Here is a 27,976-nt window from a genome sequence, read left to right as displayed (position 1 = left end):
CTCTCCTGAGGAACCTAGTTCCATAAATATCTTTGTTTATATTTCCCTTTTACTACCCTCCTCATCCACCAGCATTTCTACCCAGTGCTTCGCCGTGCCACTGTTGACAGGTAATGGCTCCTGCAGGGCCAGGACTGGAGGTCAGAGCTGGCGCAGCTCTTGCCGTGTCCTGTTGGTGCTGTGCTGCTCTTGGCGCTGCTTCACGTTTGCCCGCCGCAGTGTGTTCCCATTTTGTCTGTGCTAGTACCTGGTTCACTCGCTGCTTTGTTGGCTACCTTGGAGGGAAGAAGTGAATTTTCAGAAATTTCTCTTTTTTTTCTCAGATAGTTTGAAATAATCAGGTTTGCCTTTTGTTTCTTTTCTACAAATTATAAACCTATGACCAGAGAAGTCTAAAATATATGCACTTTTCTGTCTAAATCCCCAGGGAGAACTTATTTTAATAGACATGGGACTATTGACATTGCAGGTAGTGAGTTGAACATAACTTTTCTAAAGCAGCATTCACAGAAGCCAAATTATCAGATATGTGTAGTGGACTAGTTTTAAGAACAGTGCTTACTGGATAGCATATACATCTGCATTTTTGAAGCAGTTCTATCTAGGAATTGTGTGGTGCTTTGGAACATCTCAGAAACCTAGTATGAGAAGCACTTTTAATATATATGTGTATGTTACTTATGGGTTTAGTGATATATCTGTACATACATACTTTTTTAAGACCATACCCTTCTAGAGAAATTTATACATGAAGTATGATTGTTTACATAACTAACATGGCTATGCTACTTAAATTTGGAATTGAATGGCTTAGCACATAAAAAGTTGCTATTTTTTTTAACAGGTTATAAGCAATGCCTTGAAAGTTTGGGGTTTAGAACTAATCCTGTTCAACAGCCCAGAGTATCAGAGGCTCAGGATTGATCCTATGTAAGATTTTATTTTGTATTTCCTACATTTCTTTTCCTAAACTTCATTTTTAAAGTTATGCTTTCTTAAAGAAGAGAAATATATTTTGGATACTTTTGTTTTGGTAGTCCTTATTTCTGTTTTATTCCCTCAGACTTTCATATTTTACCTTTTTTTTTTTTTAAATGAGACAGGGGCTCACTCTTGCCAGGGAATGAGGGCAGTGGCATCATCATAGCTCACTGCAAGCTCAAACTTGATCCTTCTGCCCCAGCCTCCTGGGTAGCTAGGACTACAGGTGTGCACCACCACACCTGGCAATTTTTTTTTTACTTTTTGTAGAGATAAAAATAGGTCTCAAACTCTTGGCCTCAAGCAATCCTCTGGCCTTGACCTCCCAAAGTGCTAAGATTACAGGTGTAAGCCACCATGCCTGGCCCCTGTTTCACTTTTGTGATGTCCATGAGCATCTACCCTCTGAGCCTTCCTGACACCCCAGCGTCTGTGGCATCGGAGCTGACCCTTGAGTGGTATATGAGGCTGTCATTGTGGCACAGCATCATTAGGCTACTGTGGAGGGGCTCATAAAATTGTGTAATTTTTTAAAAAATCAGCAATACTTAACTGTAAACATAATCTTTAAATTATCACAAATTTTATGTAATACTTGCTAGTAGACTAAATGAATATGAACTCAATATTTCAACTTAATTTGTGTATGTATTTTTTTCTAGAAATGAAAGATCATTTATATGCAATTATAAAGAACACTGGTTTACAGTTAGAAAATTAGGAAAACAGGTAATATTTCTCTTCCTTCCCTGTCTTTTTTCTCATTCTGCACTCCATTTAAAACTAAAATATAAGGGATTGATGCCTTTGAAAGAGGGAACTGACCAGTGATGTGTGTGTGGCATGGTTTCAATTTTGGTAGATAGAAATTTGCTATTTTAAAAGATAGTATCAGTTTCTCTTAGATTTATTTGTGACAACCATATACAATTAACTGTATCATAAGAAAAATTCTGTATGTAAGACTATGCAAATATGGTTACTTTTAAATGGGTTTTCATCTGATGAATATGTTCTGTCAGTTAATTATTATTAGGTCATTAAATATGAAATGTCTAATTTCGCTTCAAAAATTTCATTTATATCTCAAACAAGAAGCAGTATAATTTATCAAAGTATGCGCCCGGGGTATCAACACTGTTTTGCCATCTTAACGGATGCTTGCTTATGCCAGCAGTGAAATAGCCTGGAGAACAAGTGGTGATGAAATTGTCAAAGGCGTTTTCCACAGCTTGTTGAAAATTGAATATTTTTCCTTGCAAGAAGTGGACCAAAGCCTGCAAGAAGTGGTAGTCGGCGCAAGGTCTGGTTAATATGGTGGATGACAGAGAGTTTCCAAGTCCAGCTTCTGTAGTTTGAGCAACGTTGTGCGACGTGTGGTCAAACATTGCTTTGCAAGAGGATTGGCCTGTCTTTATTGACCGATCCTGGCTGCTTGATTGCAAGCATCCTCGTCATTTCGTTGAATTGGTTACAGTAGATATCCGCTGTAATCGATTGACCAGGTTTCATGAAGCTGTAGTGGATAATACCAGTGCTGGACCACCAAACAGACACCATTAGCTTTTTTTGATGAATATTCAGTTTGGGACTGTGTTTTGGCACTTCATCTTTATCCAACCATGAGCCAAACGCTTGCAATTGTCAAAAAGAATCGTTTTTTCATCACACGTAAGAATATGGTATAGAAATGGTTTGCCTTTATGTTGTGACAGCAAAGAAAGGCAAGCTTTGAGATGATTTCTCTTCTGATGCTTGTATAATTCATGCAGTCCCCCTCTATCCAGCTTCTTTACTTTGCCCGTTTGTTTCAAATGGTCAAATATTGTTGGAATATTAATAGTAATGTCAAGCCTTGCTGCTAATTCCCCTGTAAGTTGACATGGATGTGCTTCCACTACAGCTTTCAGCTCATCATTATCTACCTTGGTCTCAGGTCACCCACATGGCTCATTTTCAAGATTAAGATCACCAGAATGGAACTTTTTAAACCGTCAATATACTGTGTGTTCATTAGCCACATTCTTCCCAAACACTTTGTTGATATTTCGAGCTGTTTGCATTGCATTGGTTCCAGAACAGAACTCATATTCAAAAATAACATGAATTTGTTGTTGCCCTGGCTAGAGTGCCATGGCATCAGCCTAGCTCACGGCAACCTTAAAATCCTGGGCTTAAGCTATCCTCCTGCCTCAGCCTCCTGAGTAGCTGGGACTATAGGCGCTCACCACAACACCTGGCTAATTTTTTGTTTTTATTTTTAGTTGCCTGGCTAATTTTTTCTATTTTTAGTGGAGAAGATGGGGTCTCGCTCTTGCTCAGTCTGGTCTCAAACTCCTGACCTCAAGCGATCCTCCTGCCTTAGCCTCCCAGAGTGCTAGGATTACAGGCATGAGGCACTGCACCTGGCCATAACACAAATTTTTGACTTATACATGGTTTCACAAAAATTGCTCTGAAAAAAATTTTTGAAAGATAATCACAAGCCAAAACATGGGTTTAAAAGAATGAGGATGTGCTTTCACAATAATAAAGGAAGTGTGAAAGTGAAATGTCAGAGATATCAACTCTCAAATTTAGTACTTAAGGAAATTGGACATTCCGTACTTAATAACCTAATACATTTATTATAGTACTGTCAAAAAGCCTGAAACAGTATCAAGCATGAATAAAAGCATTCAACCATGTTGGTTTTTATGTAGCAAGATTATTCCCATGATTCCAAAATGCCATGTAATATATACATCTGCATAAAATAATTTCTTAGAAAAACATGCAATGTGTTCTGAGCAAGCTTTTTTAAGAAACAGAATCATTTGAAGTCATTTTTATTAGAATTTTGAATGTTTGGAAGAGGGTTATTGAAAATCACCTAATACAATAAAAAGGAATGAACTATTGGTACAGGTAGCACCATGGATGAATCTCAAAATAATTATGCTGAAAGAAGAAGCCAGATGCAAAATACTACATACTGTGTGGTTCCATTTACATAAAAGTCTAGAAAAATTCAAACTGCTCTATAATGACAGAAAGCAGATTGACCAGTGATTGCTTGGAGATGAGGGCTAAGAGGATGACAGGGGAGGCCTACAAAGGGGCATAGGAAGCCTGGCAGTGATGAATGTGTTCACTGTCTTAGTTGTAGTGATGGTTTTATAAGTGTACAACAAATGTAAAATGTTTCAAAGTATATACCTTAAAAATTAGTTCAGGTTATTGCACGTCAATTATACCTCAATAAAGCTGTTTTTAAAAATAAAATAAAAAGCAAAAATGAAGTCAAGAAAGAGTACATTGAATTAAATCAATAAAAGATAATTCAAAAACGAAAACCTTGCTGTTATCTTTTAAGTCAGCCACCAATAAACAGCTTGATCCTAAATGATCATTTCTTAAAGTTCTTCCTGAGGAGCTAAGAACAAGTGAAGAGGTGTGGTGTAAAGGCTTACGGTAGAGACCGACCCAAGTGGGAATCAGCCCTTGGGAAAAACTGCAGCAGTACACTGCCAAGATTATTTAAACTCTGAGTTTTATTTATACCTTTAAGAAATTATAATACAGTATTATTTACTTTCTGTATAAAGAACTGGATTTTTAAGGTCTGAAGACTTAGATTCTCGGCGTTCCTTTGTATTGATTTACAAAGGAATGTCTTGCTTATTATTTTGAGAGGTTTTTAAAGTTTTCTTCAAAATTGAGTTTTCATATTTACTACATCATCTTTGACAAACGCAGATGTGAAACTTTGATTTATTATCTTTGGTTTTAATTTATATTTTTGTTTAAAAGTATATTTTTCATTATAGACTCTTTCTGTCTGAGATCCCTGTATAATAAAAGAAATGACTGGAAAAAATATTATGCACAATGTCAAAATCCAGAAAAAGTAGTTGGCCATGATAATGACAGTAACTTTTGAAACTTTTTGTTGGAGTAAATTAGGATTCCTATGAGGTAGTGATAAAAGATGTTATGTGATGGTGATTTTAGTGACTTTCTAAAAATGAGTTGATAATTATAAATCCTCTTCCTGGAATGTCTGATTTTTCTCACAAGTGGAGTTTTTGACCAAAATTACCAGTAGTGAGAAAACTTTAATGTAGTTGTCCTTTTTCTTCCACATCAATATGACAGATGTTACTGGAGTTATGTTAGACTTTGAAAGAGATTTAATTATAGATATTAATAAAGACAATTCAAAGTACGGACTATTAGTTTCTATTCTTTTGGGAAGATTTAAAGTTTATGGCTGAAAGCAAACTTTTGTTTTTAAAAAGGCATTTAATAGTGATAAATCTAACGTTTAATTTCAGTTTTTTAAATCACGTTATCCAGCTACTTTAAAGAAAACCTCAACCTGGCATATTTCCAGTGTTTAGATAATCTTACTAAGTGTAGATGGGATATATCTATTCTTAACATGTGAAACGACCTTATTATCTATAATGCACGCTAAAATATTGACAATTTTTTTTACAGTGGTTTAACTTGAATTCTCTCTTGACGGGTCCAGAATTAATATCAGATACATACCTTGCACTTTTCTTGGCTCAATTACAACAGGAAGGTAAATAAAGACTGCAAATTTTGCAATGTTATCTTTGGAAATAGCTAAGTAAAACTGGCTCATTAAATGTGAGCATATCAATACTGTTTTTCTGGCAGTGGAAATGAAATAATCTCTATGCTTGACTTGGTGAACTTTAGGCTGTGATATGGGTGATGCTGTAGAATTCTCACTGACACCTGGCCCTCCTCTGAGGGTGCTGCTTTCTTTGCAGCCCTTCTCAGTAATGGCTTTTTTCTTCCATACATCACATACCACAGGGCTGAGAGTATTCTTCCTGTTCTTCCTCACCCCTTCTAAGCTACTGTCTTTCCTTATAAACTCTAACTCCTTTGAAATATGAGATTAAACTACCCCCTGCCCTTTTGCAGTCATCCATGAGCTTTGTCTTTTTTCATTGAAGATTTTAGGATCTGACTCACTTTTTCTCTGCTTCAACTCCTTTTATTCTTAATAATGTCTCTATTATTAGTCAATCCAACCAATCCAATACCTTGCTTCTTACTTTAAAAGATCATTCGTTCTTGCCTAGCTATTGTCAATAAAACCATAACCACCTTCCAATCTCAATTGCAAGCATCCTACTCTTTGACTACCACCTCCCATCTTTGTACCATGTTTTTTCTGTTTTTCTTTTTTTTATTCCCACAGTTCCTTTTTTTTTTTTCTTTTTAGCAGAGTCTCACTATGTTGCTCAGGCTAGTCTCCTGGGTTCAAGCAATCCTCCTTCTTCAGTCTCCTGAACAGCTAGAAGGATAGACGCACACCACCATGTCTGGGTCCAACAAATTTTTAAACCCTACCAGGGGGCCTAAACACTCCCCTTATATCCATACTTCCTTTCTTACCCTGCTTGTTTTTTATAATGCATCATTATAATCACTCTATTGCATTTCTCAACCTTTTTTTTTCCCCCTTCCCCCTAGTTCTCAACTTCTTTTCCCCTCATTCCCTCTACCATACTTTAATCGCAAGAATCTCGGTTCTAGTTAAACTTGGCTTCGTCCATTCCTATACTGGCGCAGGTGAACATGACTAAAGGATACCATAAAGCATGATGATTGGTTACTTTAAATTTATGGTCACAAATATCAGTGGAGCCCTCGGTGCTGCCTAACGTTTCCACTATGTTATCTCAGTAAATCCATGCACCAGTATGCAAGATGATTATTTCATAGCTTACCTCTGCAAACCTCTAACCACTCCCCTTTCTCATCTTTACACCTTGCTTATGGCCTTCCTTTATATTCTAAGAACATTGAGTCAATTAAAAGAGAACTTCCTTATCTTTCTACCAACAAATCTATCAACTCGTTTAACTCTCTACCTGTGTTTTGAGCCTATGAAAATAGGTGAATTGGCACCACCACTGCTGCTGAGAGATTAGACAGTCCTGTGTGGGCTGGATGCAGTGGCTCACGCCTGTAATCCTAGCACTTTGGGAGGCGAGGGTGGGAGAATAAGTTGAGGCTAAGAGTTCTAGACCAGCCTGGGCAATGGTGAGACCCCGTCTCTACAAAAATAAAAAAAAATTAGCCAGGTGTAGTGGCATGTAACTGTAGTCTCAGCTACCCGAGAGGCTGAGGCAGGAGGATTGCTTGAGCTCAGGAGTTTGAGTTTACACTGAGCTATGATGACACCACTGCCCTCTTGTCTGAGCAACAGAGCAAGACCTTGTCTCCAAAAAATAAATAAAAAAGAAATGCTTGTGTAGGCAAGCCATGTAAATTTTTATAATGGAAAAGAGACTATGCTTAGTACACAGGGTCTTCTGCCCTTTAGTGTAGCTCAAAAAGCAAGTAGAAGAATGGCATTGAAACAGATTTCCAGCAACAAGTGCTTTGGGCGGTAGCAGAAAATTTTTGAACATGACAGTGTTGAACTGAACAGTAGTATGAAATTTGCTATCTACTTACTACCAAAAGCAGAAAGTGGAAAGTGCCTTGCACTCTATTGGCTGTCTAGTTTAACTTGCACAGAATAAAATTATATATCAAAATCAGTATCAGGTTGCCTCAGAACCTGGCCTTGTCATTATTTTTCAGTATTAAAGGAGAAGGTGACAGCTGGGACTTTGGCACTCGTGCTAGGTTTTGGAGAAGGGTAGAAGACTCTTCACAGATGATGTGGCATTCGATGTCTGGTTGTCTCTTTGCGATGTTAGTAGCTATTGATGATCAGTGCCTAGAACCCTTATTTCATTAAAGTTGCAAAATGTTATTAGATTCCTACCATTCTTTCATTTATTAGCTGAAATACTATACAAATAAATTTCCCTTCATCAGTTATTTGGTTATCCTGAAGTATAGTTCCATACAGGAAAAGCAGGATAAATATTCCTTTCCCTTTATCAGTTTTTAAAACAAATTGGTCTCATAGTGTTCTTCAGAGGTAACCAATTACTTTCTTGTTTTTGTTAAGCTATAAACTTAAAATGTAGTTCATTTGTTTCTGTCCATTGTAATTATTACTCATATTGACACTTAAATTTTTTCATCTTGGACCAGTGAGAACCTTTTGAAGTTTATCCCCAAGTCTCTGACATGACCACTTAAGTCTTTTGAAGGCTTGCTTTCTCATTTAACAAGATGTTGCAAGGTTATCTTTTACATTTTCTGCCTTGTATTTGAGCTCTCATTTCTCCAAGGATACCTGGTTCCTTTGATTAACGATACTTAGAGGTCGCAGTCTGAGCACCGACATACTTATTGCTACTGGGTTTGTCATCGCCTAGTTATTTTCAATTCACATTTAGGATTATAGTGTTTTTATTTAACTTATTTGATTTTTTAAAAAATTTTTTGTAGAGTCAGTGTCTCACTGTGTTGCCCAGGCTGGTCTTGAACTCGTGGCCTCAAGTGATCCTCCTGCCTCAGCCTCCCAAGGTGCCAGGATTATAGGCATGTGCCACCACCATACCTGGCCAACTTCTTTGATTTTATATATTTGTATCTCTTTTCTTTCATAACTAAAACTTTGGTTCCTAACCATATCCTTCCTTCTTGAAACTCTGTCTCCCTTGGCTTCCAGGCCATCATGCTCTGGTTTTCCCATTACCCATCATTGCACACATTATCTGATTGTGTCCTCACAGCATCGTCTGAGGAACATACCAGTATCATTTGTTTAACAATTGAAGAAACCAAGACAGATGGGTTAAGTGATTACAGAAACCATGCAGCTAGGAAGTGGAAGAACTGGGATTAAATCCAGGCAGTCGCAGAACGTTGTGGCCTGTACCTGTAGTCCCAGCTACTCAAGAGGCTGAGGCAGGAAGATCACTTGAGCTCCAGAGTTCTAGACTGAAGTGGCTCCAGCCTGGGCAACATAGTGAGACCCTGTCTCTAAAAAATAAATAAGTAAATAAACCCAGGCAGTCTGATTCCAAATCCCTTACTTTTACCTATTCCTTTACCTGTCTCTCTGATACCCTTTAGTGAGTAGCCTACTTTGTCAAGGACTGTGTTAGTAGGGCCATTTACAGACATTGTTTTATTTACTTTTTATAGTCGCTCTATGAGACAGCTATTCCAGTCTTACAGATGGGAGAAAGTGAGGCTCAGATACTTTACGTAACTTATACTAGGTTACTCTGCTAGTTAGCATAAAAATCATTGTTTGAATCCAGATCTTTCTGAATCCTCAGCTTATATTTTTTCCATTACACTGTGCTTCCTCTGTTGTCATTAGAAATCAATTTTGAGTCTCTTACTGGCTGTTTTAGTTAATTTTTGCCTTTTGGGGTTTTTTTAGGTTATTCTATATTTGTTGTTAAGGGTGATCTGCCAGATTGTGAAGCTGACCAACTACTGCAGATGATCAGGGTCCAACAAATGCATCGACCAAAACTTATTGGAGAAGAGTTGGCACAACTAAAAGAGCAAAGGTAAAAATTAAGCCTGTAGTATAGAATATATGATAGTATTTCATTATAAAAATTAAATTTTCATGCTTACTTTGTGATATATGGTCCTTTTGTTGGTGATGCTTATATTTCAATGAAGTTTATTGGTTCAAATTTTAATCAGCTCTTTGAATTACATAAATATATTAACTTAGATTCAAATTACAACACAATCTTTATATTACTAAACCTCATCTGCTAGAAAATGCTTAAGTTTTGACTCATGTAAAATCTTTAGATAACAAATACCTTTATATTATGTGTAAACAAGAACATTGCTCTGCATTTATTATCAGTGCTTTTGTTCTTTAGGGTCCATAAAACAGACCTGGAACGAGTCTTAGAAGCAAATGATGGGTCAGGAATGTTAGATGAAGATGAGGAGGATTTGCAGAGGGCTCTGACACTAAGTCGCCAAGAAATTGACATGGAAGATGAAGAAGCAGATCTCCGCAGAGCTATTCAGCTAAGTATGCAAGGTATAGAGATTTTGATGTGCACGTCATTCATTGTTGAAAAATGGATTCAGATTGTTCTTAGTTTTCTTGAAAGTTAGTACCATTAGCTAGTACCAATGGTACCAGTGGTAACTTTCCTGAAAGTTAGTACCATTTTTTGACAATTACTTTCCTGTAATGGCAATCACTTTTTATAACCTATATTATATTAGGACTAGTTATATTTTTACTTCTGGTTATTTTATTTGGTTATAATACTGTACTAACACAATAGTAAATGGAGATTAATCTTCGTGGGTGTCAGTTGACCCTTACCCAAACTAGCTTTTTCATAAATATATGCCATTAGACATGTCAGAAGGGCCTGGATTTGATTTTACAAAAATCTAACACTTATTGGCGATGCAGATTAAAGCTTACGCCCACTTTGGTGGACCTACTATTTTAGTGATATAAGCCCATCTAAGCAGTCAGAAATGTTGAGACATTTCTCAAAGTGGCTTATTTAAGTATGAAGTGGGGTTTTTTTTGTAGTTTTTTGTTTGTGTGTGTTTTGAGACAGAGTCTCGCTCTGTCTCCCAGGCTAGAGTATGGTGGCGTCATCATAGCTCACTGCAACCTCAAACTCCTGGGCTCAAGCAATCCTCCTGCCTCAGCCTCCCAAGTGGCTGGGACTACAGGCACTCACCACCATGCCTGTCTAATTTTTTTTCCTATTTTTTGTAGAAACAGGGTCTCTATCTTGCTTAGGCTGGTCTTGAACTCCTGGCCTCAAGTGATCCTCCCGCCTCAACTGCCCAAAGTGTTAGGATTACAGGCGTGAGCCACCGTGTTCATGCCTATCGTTTGTTTTTCTCTAATTCATATGAATTTGCTTCTACTTTCTAATGAAATTGTTCATCAGTTGAATTCCTTATCTAAATAAAATTGATTCCATTAATATGAAGATTATTTTTATCCTGAAGTTTTCTTGTTCTGGGCTCACCTCTGAGTACTCCATATGGTGTACAATCCCATTTTTGGTTAATTGAGCCCTGCTAGATTAGCCCAGTAATGGCCAGAAACGAGATTTTATAATTTTAGGTATTTTTATATAATTCATTCTTCTTACCACTTTATTTTACAATTTGTGCAGAATCTCTGTTTGGAACAGTTATCAAGCGAGAACATCAAAACATTTAAGTTGTTATACCCAAATGTTTGAGGATAGAGGAGACCAGAGAGTGGGTTTGTTTTATGATCATCCATTTTATGTTGCTTTGAGGACTAGTCTGCCTTTGAAGGTGTAGATTCATTTCTAATAATTTAAAGAGAGCACACAAGTGTGGTGTTAATGACTTCTCTTACCATGTTGGTTGTTTGACTTATATTCTCACATCTTCTACATCACAAATGGGTAACAGCATTGGTTGCAGTGGACATACATTTGATTTGGACTGCCTTAATCAGATTTCCCCTGAGACTTTCAGAGCCTTTCTTATATTTATAGAATAGGAACAAGACTATTTTAAAGAAGAAAACTAGAAAAACTTGCTCAAATGAGTATAAACTTGTTGTTGCTTAAATTGGTAAAGTGACTGTTTTTTGTTTCATTTTTAGGTAGTTCCAGAAATATGTCTCAAGATATTCCACAGACATCAGGTACAACTCTTACTTCAGAAGAGCTGCGGAAGAGAAGAGAAGCATACTTTGAAAAGTAAAGTAGTTGGGACACATTAAAATTGCATATTTAATATTTGCTTTGGCTGTTTTGTCTGTTTGTAAATGACTAGTTACTGCTTGAATCCTGTGAGCATTTGAATGTATTTTTAAAAATTTACAGCCAATAACGTATGAAATAAAATACAGTTTTAGGGAAAAATTTTGCCCCAGTACCAGATAAATTTACATGAAATAGGGTGAAGGAAACCTTGTAAAATTTCATTTGTTAAAAAGAAAATGGAATTAGGTAAGGCAGGAACAATACCTATTGATCCTTTGAATGTGCTTCTTGGTTACCTAACTCTGCAAAATTCTTCTTATCAATCAATAAGAAAAAAACTTTTGAGGTAGGGGAGCACACTCCAAAAGAGAGGTGGTAGTTCATTGTCCTTTTTGTTGCCACTTTAGGGGGGTTCTGCAGGCCCTTCAGTATCAAGGGCATGGAGGCAAACAGTAAGTCTGAATCAGTTGCTAAAACCTTACCTTATGCCTAGCTTTGTAAGTACTCACCAAATAGAAATTTTACCCTATGAAAATACCTTTTTACTGATAACTATCATTCACAAGTCATCTTCTCTTTTTCTTTTTTTAAAGAAAAATAAAACTCCATCTTAAAGATTATGAGATCTATAATAGATAATCAGATCCTCTGATCCCAGGTCAGAAAACAAAAGGCCGGTGGCTGAATGTGGCCCATTATTTGCTGTATTTCATCAATTCTAAGGTACACATATTTTCACATTACAACATCTCTGAAATTGAGAAGCATCTTACAATCATAATTGACAGTATTTTAGCAGTATCTAAAATATTGGAGCATTTTACATTTGATGGTATAATGAAGATAATATTTATCTTTTTTTCTGTTTTTTTTTAAGTCACAACTCAGAAGTATATGAAGGAAAGTTCTGATCAGCTGACATCCTTTTAATGTGAGATATTTCTAGTCTTTATTCAGTGATAGATTAATGGATTTAATTATATTTAAAATTTCAAAGTAGTGTTTATTAGTGCTTTTCACTTTCTTTTAAATTTTAAAATTAACTTTTATGTTTTAGTTATGATAAACTTCAAATTTATACAAAAGTAGAAAAACTAGCATAATTAACTCTTATTTGTCTATAACCCAGATTTAACAAGTATCAGCACCTTGCCAATCACATTTTTTTATGTTCCCTCCCATCTTCCATTCTCCCACCTGCAAACTTGAATTATTTTGTAACAGATCTCAATCATCATATCATTTAATTTCTAACCATTTTATATGTGTCTCTAAAATATATGGACTTTTTTTTAACATAGCCAAATGCTACCATCACACAATAATAATCACATGATAATTAATGATAATTCTGGATCATCAGATCTCTAGTGTTAAAAATAACTTAAACCTACTAAATTAGATAAAACCAATATTCTAGGAAATTTATTTTAAGAATATCACAAAGCATACTCCCACCATTCTTCAATAACTGATGTTAGTATTTTGGCACATTGTCTCCGTGTCACACAGACACACTTACATTGTAAGTGTCATACCGATTTTCCCCTGATAGTAAATAGTGTTTGTAACAGGCTGCATATTCCATAAAAGAAATAGATTGCCTAATTTATATATGAACCTTTTTATTTTTGCTATTATAATTAATATTACAACAAACAACTCTTGTACTGAGTCTATCCCTCGAATCTCTCATCATTATTCTAATTATTCTGAGGATGTCAGATTATTGGGTTAAAGGATATGAACATTTTTAAGGCCTTGGTACAGATTTTTTAATTGCTTTCCAGAATAGGTCCCAAGTAATAGTTCTACCATGCTTATTTCAGACTCTTTTGCGGGGGGTGGGGGGGGTGGGGATAAAATGGTCCAAACAGACATACTACTTAGAGAAACTACAAAATTCACAAGCACATTTAAGAAAAGGAAAACATCTTTACAAAAAAATTTTTTATAGTTTTTGGGTTAGAAATATAAAACTTCTAATAAATTGAACTTTTTATAGTAGTAAAGATAATTTAGTAACATTCCATAATGAGTAAGTTGTAACAAGCACAATACCACCAATAACTAGTGCTTTTTAATAAATAGAGGTTTCAGTCAACGAGCACCCTTTTAAAAACGTTCTGGTATCAATATACCTCATTCCTAATTGGAGGATAATTGACTGGGGAGGATGGTGTGCAGTGATGGTTATCAGCTTCAGCCTTCTGGCTTGACCTTGAAAATACTGCTGTGAACTTGGAGAAAGAGCTGGAAAATATTTTACATAGTCACATGTAGAGTTAAGAGCTAACTTCTAGGTGTTTATTTTTAACAATGGCTAGCGTTCAAAACATTATAGAACTAATTAGTAGAAGAGCAGAGAAGCTAATATTTGCCTTTCACTCAAATTCCTGATTACTTAGCCTGGATGAGTCCTTGTATTTTCTGTCTTTGGGACTTGGCTCTAAGGCTATCAAGCTAACTCTGTCTTTCCTCTTGCTCTCCCCAAACGGCCTCTGGTGCTAACTTGTTATTCATACAATTTTATGTTTTTTTTTTATTCCCCATTTTTGTTGTTTGAAACTTCATACTTAATGTAGTAACCATAGTACTCATGCATAAAGAACACTATAGGGTTTCTTTCTGGTGCAAAAAATACTGTTAAAAATCTACCTATTAGAAATTCATAGTTTATAAGAGTTGTTAAGTAATATTTTCATAGCCATGCCATTTTCCCAGTAGTAAGCTTGAAATTCGTTTTACCTTCATAAAATCTCAAGCAGAACTTACTACATCAACTATGGTAATGTAAAACCTGCCTTAATTCACATGTTATGAGCATCAAATTAGACAATGTATGTAAAACTATTTTGTAAACTGTAAAGTATTCCACAGATAATGCGTTAGCATTATTATTGTCTTCTCTGGGTATAACTTTGAAATGATGCAGATTCTTTCTGTCAAGAAAAACATAGTGTTTCCCAACAAGGAGGGACACAGATATTTTCATGGCCGTGGATTGCTATGATGTTTTGATTACCTAATACTTGAGCCACCACTTCAGTGGTATGACGTAGTTTATCAGACAGGGTTCAGTTTAAGAAATAGAAACTGCTAGAGGTATTTTAAGGAGAAAAGTATTTAATACAGAATTTAGGAGCTTACACAATCTTAGTAAAAGCTGGAGGTATAGCTCTAGGCCAGGCCTCCAGAATACCACAAACCAACTTGCAGGAAGAGCTGCAGCCACTACCCCAGTTGGAACAATGGGGAATGAGGATACTGAGTTTAAGAACACACTGCCCTAGCTGTGATCCTAGGATTAGGAAGCTGCCTCCACAGTTGCCTAGACATGGGAACATAAAGTCCCCCACAACAATGGCAATGAAGCAGAATTCTGGGACTGGTAACTTCATGACTTTGCTTGCCAACAGAACAACCAAAGTCTCAGGAAAGTGGCTATGTCTCATTTCTGCATTTTAAATCTCATGCAAGTGCTTAATTTGTAACCAGAATCTTACTTGTAAAGGAATGTGAAACATGTAGTTTTTAGCTTCCCACCCTCTGTAATACCGAAGGCACATTAGAAGGCACAGTGGGAATGGATGCTGAGTGTTATTTGAACATGTTCCATCTCAGTGTCATCACAGCTGGAAGGTTTCAAAATTGTTTCAAGGTTGGCAATTGATTTACTTCTCATTTTTCATAAATTAAAAGTAGAATAAACGTTATCCCTCTCAAGTTTCTGTCTCACTGATCACTCCCTTGTATTCTGACATGCTTTCTTGAGTGGAGGGGAAGAGGGCATGGTTGATACCTGATGTGCCAGCAATTCCACACAACTCACAGTCTTTCTTGTGTCACTTTCCAGACACAGGATATGCTAGTGGAAGCATTAGCCATGCACACTAGAGAGTCACACCCTTTATAGATGTCAATTTTCTGGCTCAAAGATCAGTAGGGAGAAATTGCAGTTTTCACTGATTGAACTTTTTTTTTGTTGCTCACATTTTTAAAACACAAGATTGAGAAGGACTCTAGAGAAAATGTACCATTCTATTAATATAGTTGCTGGTAGTTTAAAAATTCTGGTTCCTTTAAAAATCCTTATATACTTTTTTAAAGCTATGGCTTCTCAGATTGTCAACTGTTTATAAGTTTTGCTTTTCAGCTTTCTGTGTTTCTGTTTATATATATGAAATACAGGTTGAGCATCCCTCATTCGAAATGCTTGGGACCAGAAGTGTTTCAGATTTGGGATTTTTTTAATAGTATTTTGGAATATTTGCATTATACTGTGCATCCCAAATCTGACAATCCAAAATCTGAAGTGAGCATTTCCTTTGAACATCATGTCACTGCTCAAAAAGTTTCAGATTTTAGAGCATTTTGGATTCAGCTTTTAGGACATGTGATGTTCAATCTGTAATTTCAAATTTACAGAAAAGCAGAAATACTACACAGAGCTCCTTATACCCTTCACCCAGATTTCCCTATTGCTGACATTTCTGAACCTTTTAAATCTCATGTGAGTGCTTAATTTGTAACCAAATCCTACTTGTAAAGGAATCTAAGACATGTAGTTTTTAGCTATAATACTGAAGGCACAGTGGGAATGGTGAACCATTTGGGAGTAACTTGCAGACATGATTTCCCATTATGTCTCACTACTTCAGTGTATATTTTCCAAGTATAAGGATGTGTTCCTACATATTTGCATCATTAACTATCATGTTTAAATGTCTCACAATGTGGCTATTTATGACATTGTTTTTCCTTTTGAAAAAGAAATACAAGGGAGCTTAATGCAATATATATTAATGAAAACTTAATAATTTGTGCTAAATAGTAGTTTTCATTTCTTTCATTTGTTAAGTATTTGGTGAATGCCTACTATGTGACAGGCTTAGTTTTAGGCACTGCGGAAACAGATAAACAATATAAGGTTTGTGCTCTTTTAGCTTACATTCTGAAGAGGGAGACAAACAGAAGAATAGCAGATGACGACAAGTTTATGCTGAGAATAAATTGAAGTGATGAGATAGTGAGAATGCCAGGTGGCTGTGTCAGGTGGGTAGTCAGGAAAGGCATCTCTGGGTGATATTTAAGCTCAGACCTGAATGACAAGGAGCCAGCCATGGAGAGATCATGTTAACTGACATGGTAATTTGAGATGCTCTGTCTTCCCAAAGTGCTTATTTTCCGTGGCTTCTAACAATATTAAGGATCTATAAACCGACATTCATTGCATAAAAATAGTTACCAGTAAATGTTTTCGTATAATAGGCTATTTTGTGGTGGAAATACCTACCTCTTAATTTGTCTGATAAATTCAAATTTTATATCTAGGTTTCCTAGGATCAGCACTTCTATACCTTTAAGTATTAATAATATATATCAGACTAATAATTGCTCTTGCACTCTTTTGTCATGTTCATGCCAGTGACTATTTTGATTTGTGGAATAATTTATTTTCCATCTGAATAGTTTTTCTCATGGTATAATTATTCTTAAGTTTTGTTTTTTTAAGATACATTTAATTTTGAATGTTTCAGGCAGCAGCAGCAGCAGCAGCAGCAGCAGCAGCAGCAGCAGCAGCAGCAGGTAGATCCACCAGGACAGATTTCACATCCATGTGAAGGGCCAACCACAAGTTCAGGAGCACTCAGGAGTGATCCAGGTACAGTCCTCTGACCATTCATCATGCTTGTTACCTGCATGCTCTATTTGACATGCAGACTTAATATTATTTTTGCTTTATAGTATTTTTTTCTCCTCTCTTTAATTGTATTAAAACTCTTAAGTGAATTTGTAATCTACTAGATTTCCTTGGGTTAAGGAGCAGGCAGACTAGGGATTCAATGAATGTTTTTTTTTAACATAATACTTTCAACTTCACAGTAATTAGTACCTTTTCCAAAAATTCCTCAAATATCATGAATGTTAGTAGTTGATAAATATATTTTACCACCTGAAAAATGAAAAATACTCGAGTGTAATAGAGTTGCTTACCGGGCGTTGGTTTGTTTAATAGGTCTTAAACTTTGGCCAATTACTGGTAGTTGAAGTTGAGTGAAAAGAAAACTGTATCTAACAGAGGACTTACAAGCAGAATATGTAGCGAACTGTCATAACTGAACAATAGGAAAACAACTCAATAAATAAGTGAAGGATTTGAAAAGATATTTCACCAGGTGAGATACAGGGATTATGACAATAAGCACATGAAAAGATGCTCAACATCACTAGTCATTAGGGAAATGCACATTAAAACCACAATGAGATGCCACTACATACCTATAAGTATGCCTTAATAAAAAAATAAAACCAACAATACCAAGTGCTGGCAAGGATAAGAGCATATGGGACTCTGACACACTCTTAGTGAGAATGTAAAAGGATACAGCAACTTTGGGAAACAGTTTGACATTTTTTAAAGGAATTTACATTTAGCTGTGTGGTCCAGCAGTCCCATGCCTATGTACATAACCAAGAAAACAGAAAACTGAGGTTCACACAAAAACTTGCATTTGAAAGCTTATAGGAGCTTTATTCATAATTGCCAAAAATTGGAAACTGCCTAAATGTTTACCTTCATTTGGTGAGTGGATATAATGGATGTACAAGCTATGGTACATCCAAACAATTGAATACTAAAAGGAATGAGCTGCTATTTTTTCCTACTCTTCCTGTTAAGTATAGTTAAAAACCCTGGACATTTGTATAAAACAAACATAAGAATCTCAAAGACGGAAAGAAGACAGATTGGCTAGAGACCTCATGACTAGAGGAACAACATGGTGGTGAGTGGCCTGGATTTTCTTTTTGCCTCATATATCTAGACTTGTTGCTAGAAGTCACGGGCACAGACCAAGAGAAAATTCCCAAGAAAAACCTGCTATCTCTAGCCAAAAGTGACTGCCTAGCAAGACAAAAACTTTTAGATAATAAACACACTAGTCCAATTAAACACCACAGAATAAATTACCCCTGTCAACAAAGACCAAGTGGGAGCCAAGATTTGTTCCCCAATCTGGCAGAAATGAGGTACACTTCTCCCCTTCCCCAGTTGGGGTGGTCAGAGATAGCCAGATAGGGAGCAGAGATTTTCAATCTCTGTGTAAGGTATTGAGGCTCCCTCTCCCATGGTGTTAGTAGTCACAGGAGCCTGAACTTCCACGGGGAATACGTAGGTATCCTTCTGGCTTCCCACATGGGTGGTGTCAGAGAAGAGGCCTAGTTGGGAAGCAAGACTGTTATTGACACCCAGCAGTAACAAGGCCACCCCCACAGTGTTAGTGGAGGCCACGTGGGGAGCAGTAACAAGACACTCCTCTGCCTCCCAGTCAGGGAGATGGCAGTGGAGGACAGTGGCAAGCTGGAACTGCACGTGCAGCAGCAGTGCACCACCACCGCTTGTCATCGGAGGTCCTGAAGGAACCTAGAGTTCTGTTCCCATCTGGCATTAGCAAGGTGGCACTCCCTTTTTCCCACCAATGCTGTGTCAGAGGTGGGGAAATCTTGCTAGAACAGAAGATTTAAATAAGAATTATAGTCTCATAACATAGTACCCCAAATGTCCAAGATTTAGTTGAAAATCACTTGTAATACCAAGAACCAGGAAAATCTCAACTTGAATGATAAAAGACAATCAACACTTCGATGGCACTGAATTACCTGATCAGGATTTTTTTTCTATTTATCTTTTTTTTTTTTTTTTTTTTTTGAGATGGGATTTCGCTGTTTCACCCAGTCTGGTCTCTAACTCCTGGGCTGAAGTGGTCCTCCCACCTCAGCCTTCTGAGTAGCTGGGACTACAGGTGTGGGCCACTGTGCCCAGCTTTCATAAAGATTTTTAAAGTAGCTATCATAAAATTGCTTCAGCAAGCAATTACAATGAATATACTTGAAGCAAATGAAAAAATAGAAAGTCTTAGCAAAGAAATGGAAGATACAAAGAAAAAAACAAATGGAAATTTTCTAACTGAAAAATAATAGTAACTGAAGTTTTCAGAACTCAGCAGATGGACTCAAGAGCAGAATGGAGAGGACAGAGAAAACAATCACTGAGCTTGAAAGCAGAATGATAGAAATTACCAGAGTGGAGCAACAGGGAGAAAATAGACTGGAAGAAATGAACAGAGCCTTCAGAGACCTGTGGCACTGTAACAAAAGATCTAAATTTGTGTCATGGAAGTCTCAGGAGTTGAGAAAGGGTGGGGCTGAAAAAGCATTTGAAGAAGTGACGGCTGAAAATTTCTCAAATTTGGCAAAAAATGGAAACCCACAGATTCAAGAAGATGAATGAACCTCAAATAAGATAAACCTAAAGAAATTCATACCAAGACACATCATAGTCAGATTTTGGAAAACTGAAGACAAAATATAAAAATCTTGAAATCAGTGAGAAATAGCCTTACCTCCAGCAATTTGAATGACAGTAGATTTTGCAACAGAAATTATGGAGGCCAGAAGCAAGTGGTACAACATTTTTCTAGTACTGAAAGAAAAAAACACTTAAACCCAGAATTATATATCCAGTGAAACATCCTTCAAGAGTGAAGGGAAAATTAACAGAATTTGTCTTCAGCAGACCTAGTCTAAAATAATGGCTAAAGGAAGTTCTCTGTAAAGAAAAGACATAATAAAAAGTAATTTGGGAACATCAGAAAGGAAGAGTAGTTATAGGTAAACACAATAGACTTTCCCGTCCTTTTGAATTTTCTAAATTATGTTTGATGGTTGAAGCATGAATTATAATTAACACTGATTTTGTTTTCAGTGTATGTATAGGATACATTTAAGGCAATTATGTTATAAATAAAGGAGGGTCAGGGGACATAAAGGGACATAAGCTTTCTGTATTTCATTTGAACTGGTACCGCCACTTTGGAAAATAATTTGTTTCCTAAAAAACTGAACATACCCTGACCATATGACACAACATTTACACTCCTGGGCATTTGTCCCAGAGAAATAAAAATTTATATCCATACAAAAACCTGTACACAAATGTTCATAGCAGCTTTGTTTATCATAATCAAAAACTGTAAAGAGCCCAAATGTCCTATAGTAGGTAGATGGTTAAACAAACAGTAGTGCATCTGTCATGGGGTACTACTCAGCACTGAAAAGAAACCAACTGTTGGTAAGTGGAGCAATTTGGGTGGATCTCAGGGGCATTATGCTGAGTGCAAAAAAGTCTCAAGAGCTCTCATACTATATGATTCCATTTGTATAACATTCTAAAAATGACAAATCTATAAAGAAAAAATTAGTGGTTGCCAGCAGTTAGGGAAGGCGGGTGGAAGAGAGGTGAGTGTGACTATAAAGCGAGAGCAGGAGGGAGGTCTTTGTGGTATAACAAGTCTGTGTCTTGATTGTGCTGATCGTGGTTACATGAATCCACATTTGTGATAAAATGCCACATAAAACTACACACAACATTGTGCCAGTGTCGATATCTGGGTTTTGGTTTGACCGTTAGTTACATAAGATGTAACTATTGGGTGAAATTGGCCTAAAGAGTACATGGGATCTCTCAACTATTTTTGCAATCTCCCTTGAATTGACAATTATTTCAAAATAAATAGTTTTTTTAAAAAGCATTAATTTGTTTTTTTTTTCAATTTAATTTTACAGAATCAAAGAGTCTAACAGTATATCTTGTTAGATACGGTATGTCCTCATAATGTATACATTATAAAAAGCATTAATTTTTGATAACATATCTCAATTGCATTATGCTAAGTGAAGGAAGCTATATGCAAAAGGCTGCATACATACTGTGTGATACCATCTATCTGACATCCAGGAAAAGGCAAAACTATTAGATAGAGAACATACCATTGCTCGTCTGGGATTGGGGATTGACCACAAAGAGGCTGCATGATGGAATTTTCTGGGTCAGTGGAATGGTTCTGTATCTGGTTCTGTATTTTGATGGTGGTGTTGGTTTTACAGCTGTATGCATTTATCAAAAACTATAGAACTATAAAAGTGAATTTTACTTTATGTGAATTAAAAAATCAAAAAAGAGGGCCAGGTATGGTGGCTCATGCCTGTAATCGCAGCGCTTTCAGAGGCTGAGGCAGGAGGATTGCTTGTGCCCAGGAGTTCCAGATCAGCCTGAGCAACATAGCAAGACCCTGTCTCTACAAAAATGACCTGGGCATGGTGGCGTGTGCCTGTAGTCCCAGCTACGCAGGAGGCTGAGCCAGGAAGATTGCTTGAACCCAGAAGTTGAGGTTGCAGTGAACTTTGTTGATGCCACTGCACTCTAACCTGGGCAACAAAGTGAGAGAGACCCTGTCTCAAAAAAAAAAAAAAAAAGAAAGAAAGAAAGAAAGAAACTTGTGCTGAAATATAAATACATTTTCTAAGAGCTTACCTTTTGATGACTTTGAGAATTTTCCAGAAATTTCTAAGAAATGTGTGTTTTCTTTCCTAACAGGTGATGGTATGAGTGAAGAAGACATGCTTCAGGCAGCTGTGACCATGTCTTTAGAAACTGTTAGAAATAATTTGAAAACAGAAGGAAAAAAATAATACCTTTTAAAAATCATTTAGCTATTCATACTTTGCAACATTATCCTGTGTGGTTACAACATAGGGTCCATTTTGGTAACGTGTCAAATAGATGAGGAAATTAAGACTTTTAGGTGGTTTGCAAACAAAATGATGACAAAGTGGAAAAATGTGTCAGTTGTAAGACTAAATGATCCTTTAAATATTAAATAATGATCCTTTCAATACTAGCCAAAGAGGCATTCAGCAATTAAAGAAATTTAAAATAGTTTTCTAAATGTTCCTTTTTATTTTTTTGAGTGTGCAATAACTAACATGTCTAAAATTAGGGCATTTTGGGGGGTGTTTTTGCAGACCAACTAATTAGCTCTTGCCACAGAACTTTCTTCATACAGTTTGGTTTTCTTTTTTTCTGTCTTCTGTTACAGGTAATTTGGCTCACTTTCGTCATCTGATAGTTGCCTTTATTTCTCATTAACCAAACTAACCTTTCAGGAAAGTGTCTCTTGTCTGTGTTGATAATATTTAATAGTAATGGTTCCAGAACAAACGGTTCTCCCTCCAACTATGTATCGTGCGCTTGAGTGTTTTCTCATGTTACTTCCTCTGATCACAATTTTTCTGCTACCTGGTTTTCATTATTTTTCTATAACTCTTTTGAAAGATGGTCATCTTTTCTGAGGTTTTGTTTTAAGCCCTCTACGATGGGATCATTATTTTATGACTCTGGTGCATTCCTAAACTCTGAAAGCAGCCCTGCGCAAATATCTGAGAATAAATGAGCATTTTTAAAAATGTGTGACTACATGCTTTCCCAGATGCTTTATGAATGTCTTTTCAATATGTTAGAACTTCACAGCTTTGTTGTAACCTTTTTCCTGCGCCTTATTATTTTCTTTCTTCTCCAATTGAGAAAAATAGGAGAAGCATAGTATGCAAGCAAGCTTCCTTCTGTTATAAAAAATAACATGAATACCCACCATGAATGTATGATAGATGAAATTTGGCCTTCAATTTTAATAGCAGGGTTTTTTTTTTTGGGGGGGGTCATGTGACTGGAACTTTCTCTTCTATTTACAATTGAGTCATGGAATATAGTTGTCTACTTCACATCTTTTAGTATGTACTGCTTGCCAGAGATGGTGATCTGGAACATGAAAATAATTTGCTAGCAAAAATATATTTAACTTGCATCATGTTTAGGTAGCTTAAGAACTATAGAGTCACAGTCTTAATGGGTCTGTAAATAACAAAGTCCGTAGTTTTGATAAATATTCTTTAATTGAGATGTACAGAGAGTTTGTTGTTGGGTCAAAATAGTAGTATGATTTTGATGAAAACCATGTCTCTGTGAAATGGGTGTTTTAGATGCTGTTATTTGTTTTCCATCCTGTTTTGAAGCCCTTTTGAATGTTGAATTGTTCATAAGCTAAAATTCAAGAAGAAATTTCAGCTGACAAGGTAGATAATTAAAGTATGGTATGTTGCCCTACTGGTGTGTGGCTGCACACATTTTATCAGGGAGAGTTTTTTAATCTAGGATTTATTGCTAACTAACTGAAAAGAGATGGAAAAATATCTTTTATTTATGATTATTAAATAGCTTTTTCTTGGATAGAAAAGATTTTTTTAGTCATTATTTTGTGCCAATTAAAGTTTGCTGAAGTTTCCCTTACCCAAAATTGACAGTTTTATTTTAAAATCTAAAGTTTTCTTTTAACAGTTGAAAATGTTTTAGTAGAATTAGAACTGCAAAGGTTGTAAGAGTTTAGTAGTACTACTCCCTCAAGATTTACAAGCTAAATATTTTAAGACTGAACATTGATGTAATTATCCCCAGTATGTTAGTCATATTTTCCCATTGAAAAGTACATTAAACTTTTCATACACTTGAATCGATGAGCTACCTAATATAAAAATGAGAAAACCAATATGCATTTAAAAGTTTTAACTTTAGAATTTATAAAATTCATATATTATATACCCTAGTTAAAACACTTAAGAAAATATAATATGTTGACTTTTAGTCGTTAGGGGCTTTTTAAAGCAGAGCTGAGCACACACTGGATACGTTTGAATGTGTTTAGTTTGTTTTGAAATTGTTATATTTGGCAGACAGATCCAGAATCACTAGGGAACTGCCATCTTGTTTGGATTGGCTTAAATTTAACTGAATGTTTAGATTCCATTTCTTAATTGATTGGCCAGTATGTAAAGATGCCAATGCTTATAATCATAGTATCAAGAAATTTAAAAGTTATAGAAAGATATATAGTTCACTCATCAGGAACTGCCATTTATTGTAGACCACCTGCAAGAAAGTCAGGAACAATGAAATTCACAAGAATTGTCCTGCCAAGTACTTTATAAAGATTTCCATTCTGTTTTACCAATTGGGAACACCTTAATGTTTAATATTTAAACTATTGGTATCATTTTTCTAATGTATAATTTGTATTATGGGGATAAAATATGCACAGTGGTAATACTAGTGTTATAAAGTTTAAACAAACTTTGGAAATACCACTTTCATATTTTCAGATGTCATGGATTTAATAAGTAGTTATTTATGTTTTAAAAATTCAAAGTAGTTAATCTCTAATCTAAAACCATCAATATACATTTTTACAGTAATATACAACTATTTCAGTAATATAAATTGTTTGAAAAGGTTGCTGCAGGTAAACTCTATATTTAAACTTTTAAGATCTTGGCCAAATAATTTATAATTCACAGAATATTTTATTTAAGGAGGTGCTTTTTTTTCTTTAAAACTTGATTTTTTTAAATTAATGCTTTATTCAGAATATGATGCCAAAGTTAATAAGGAAAAAAAATCTAAAACTAGTTGAGTATCATTAGAGGCAAAACTACCAGTAATCTATATTGTTTCATTTAATATCAAGTTGAACAAAATAAATTTTATTCTAGTCTGAGTCTAAATTACATCTTGAATGTCTACATGTTTTATACTATTCTTAAAATCATGCTAGTGCCAAAAGTTACTAAATTTTTTAAACTGCCCCATTGGACCTGTACAAATCTGAAAAAGATTGATTCAGTGCATAATCAAAATATGATTTACAAATCTTAAGTTGAAAAACAAATATTGATATTTTAAATTCTTAGGATTCAGTAATTAATATTGACCTCCTATTAAAAACTTTATCTGCCAGCTACCAAAAAAAAAAAAAAAAAAAAACCCCACTATCTGGAATTGAAGAGGCCACTATTTTCAAAGTGAATTGTTTGTTGTATCTGGGCCCCAACAAGTATGGAGATATGATATATATACTATAACCTTAATTAAGAAAAACCAGATTAGATCAGCTAACCATTTCAGCAATGTAAATAATTTTTTATTTTTTCATATTCAAAATAAAAACTTTCATTTCTGATTCCTTTATAACCAGCATCTTTTGCTAAAGAAATGAGCTGGCTTTGTATTGTTTTTTAAAGTCTTAAACATAATAAAAATATTTTTGTGTTCTATTCTACTTTCACGAATGACAAGATTTTGACATTGTTGGTTAATTCTCAGATTTTGATTTCTTTTTTATTTGAAGAAAACCTTGCTATTTTTACTTTTTCCAAAATGGTCTGGCATTTTTAAGAATTAATGCTAATAACATAACTTCTAAATTTATGGTAATTGGCATGTTTAATAATAGTGTACCTAAAAAAATGTTAAGACTATGGATTCATAGACAAAGCAAGTGGGAAACATTAGTGAAATATCATGTGGACATTCCTGATTCGTTTAGGAAGCAGCTCATTTGTCTCTTGCATAGTTCAAAGATGAATGTTTCCTGGAACCTTTGTAATGGTTTTTTCTTTGAAAGAAGAAAATGTACATTTGAAATGTGATTATCTAATTTCTGTAACACTGGATTATTACTAGGAATAACTTTTAAACAATTACTCTTCTGTATAAATAAAATATTTGAAATTCAAGTACAGAAACCATGTGAAATAAAAAGCATTGTCTTTTGGCCATGATACAAGTGCACTGTGGCAGTGCTGTTTGCTCAGGACCCAACTCTGCAGCCCTTCTGTGTGTGCTCCTCTCTCCTAATTCATTTGCTGTTACTACACACACAGGCCTTCCTGTCTGGTCCTTAGAAAAGCCGGGCTTCCAAAGCAATGTTGAACACTGAGTATTCTATTGTTAATGTGGATGTTCAATGAGTTGTATTTTAAATATCAAAAGATTATTAAATAAAGATAATGTTTGCTTTTCTATTTCCTTTTTGTGTTACTAATTAATAGCCTTGCCATTCAAGATATGGTTGGAGGACCAGCATCTATATCACCCAAGAACTTTTCAGAAATGCAGAGTTTTAGGCCACACTCCGACCTACCAAATCAGAGCCGGTATTTTTAATAAGATCCCCAGGGGACTTGGCATGCAGAGTGAAGTCTGAGAAGCACTGTTTTATGGATTGTTCTCAACCAGCTGCAGTGATGAATAAAAGAGGCCAGGGGAGCCCATTGATGTTCATTCCATTCCAGTGAACTGCTGCCAATGGGTCCATTATTATTAGATCCTCCAGTCTTTTCCAAGAGAAACTAAGAATTCCAGATTCTTATTTGAAATCTGAATATTTAAAAATGTTTGTTCAATTGTTTTTTATCCCTGGGGACCAAACAAAGCACGTTAGCAACAATTTTTAAGAGTGCTGTTTTTCCTCATTTTTCCTCATTTTATTCAACGCTGGACAGCAGAATCCAAATGTAATAATTGGAATCTGCCTAGACTGACTGAGGAATATTTTGTCCTCAAATTTGATAATGAGGGTTGTATTATATCCATTTTAGTTTTGATTAGGATTGGGCACAAATTTTGAAACAATTTTTAAAATCATTACATGCATCTTTTTAGCATAACTTCCTGGCTTAGCACTTAAAAGGATCAATTCATTGAATTTGGATGCCACCAATGGCTCTGATCTCAACACTCATCTGCCTGCCCTGTTAAATACAAAATTGATTTGAAGGCCCATTTTATGTTAGCTAAAAACTCTAAAGTTAGGGAATTCTTGTATTGTCCTTATGCTGCAGATTTGCATGTTTTAGGACTTTTTAAACCATTTTGTCTCTGTCACCAAATGCTCAAATTTCACTTTATAGGTCATTTGGCTCCAGCTGTGCTCTTTAGCCTCTGCTCTTGACCTTTCCTCTTTACACACCCAGCAGGCCTCCTGGGAAACAAACCAGGCCCTTCCCCTACCTCTTGGTACTCTGTCACTCCTTGTCCCCTTTCTTTTGCCCTTTTGCTGTCCCTGCCCCTAACTATCATTGGCCATTCCCTGCTATAAGGACTCTTCTCTTGCACACTGGGCTTATTGTTTTCTTTGCCCTGTGCCAAGGTAGTTCTCCCAGTGTTCAGTTTTTCCTGTGCCAGGGACTTCAGCCACCCTTTGGCTCACGGACTACCAGAGAGAAACAACTCCTGTGTTATTCATTCACTCATTCAGCAAACAATTTGAGCACTAGGTTGTAGGAGACAGAGCCATGAATAAGAATATTCATGAATATTCAAGAATATTCACATTCAGAATATGAATACTTTGCTGTCTTGGCATGGTTTGCCGTCAGAGGAAACATTTAATGACTTTGACTTCATAACACGTTAAGAGCTGTGTTTGTTCTGTGAGATCAGAAGACAATAAAACGGTGCTGTGACAGGGACTGGAAGGGAGGGCTGCTTCAGACTGGGTGTTTAGGAAGGCCGCTGTGTACAGACACCTGAAAAATGATGCGCAGCCATACAAAGGTGTGGTGCCTCCACACCTGCCCAAGAAAGCCACCGCAAGCACAGCTCTGGGGCGGGGGAGTGGCTTCTTGTC

At 35.9% G+C, this 27,976-nt stretch overlaps 1 protein-coding gene across 6 annotated transcripts in view; it reads left to right on the top strand.

Annotated features, from left to right (window-relative positions):
• Window positions 1–22,886, top strand: part of ATXN3 (ataxin 3) — a 30,702-nt gene extending 7,816 nt beyond the window's left edge. For 4 of the 6 annotated variants that reach the window (XM_069489243.1, XM_069489242.1, XM_069489248.1 and 1 more), the window contains 8 exons: window positions 845–930; window positions 1,644–1,710; window positions 5,464–5,551; window positions 9,305–9,437; window positions 9,768–9,934; window positions 11,513–11,609; window positions 17,156–17,280; window positions 22,054–22,886. In XM_069489243.1, coding sequence (XP_069345344.1) covers window positions 845–930; window positions 1,644–1,710; window positions 5,464–5,551; window positions 9,305–9,437; window positions 9,768–9,934; window positions 11,513–11,609; window positions 17,156–17,280; window positions 22,054–22,148 — 858 coding nt within the window. In that variant the 3' untranslated portion in view covers window positions 22,149–22,886. Of the gene's footprint in view, window positions 1–844; window positions 931–1,643; window positions 1,711–5,463; window positions 5,552–9,304; window positions 9,438–9,767; window positions 9,935–11,512; window positions 11,610–12,492; window positions 12,527–17,155; window positions 17,281–22,053 lie in introns of those variants that run through there. The other 2 variants (XM_069489247.1, XM_069489245.1) reach the window with 2 other exon arrangements.
• The last annotated feature ends 5,090 nt before the right edge of the window (window positions 22,887–27,976 follow it).

Source organism: Eulemur rufifrons, chromosome 2, assembly GCF_041146395.1.
Source record: "Eulemur rufifrons isolate Redbay chromosome 2, OSU_ERuf_1, whole genome shotgun sequence".
In the NCBI taxonomy this organism is placed as follows: domain Eukaryota; kingdom Metazoa; phylum Chordata; class Mammalia; order Primates; family Lemuridae; genus Eulemur; species Eulemur rufifrons.
The sequence above is the reverse complement of the archived record's forward strand: the minus strand, read 5'-3'. Positions and strand labels throughout refer to the sequence as shown.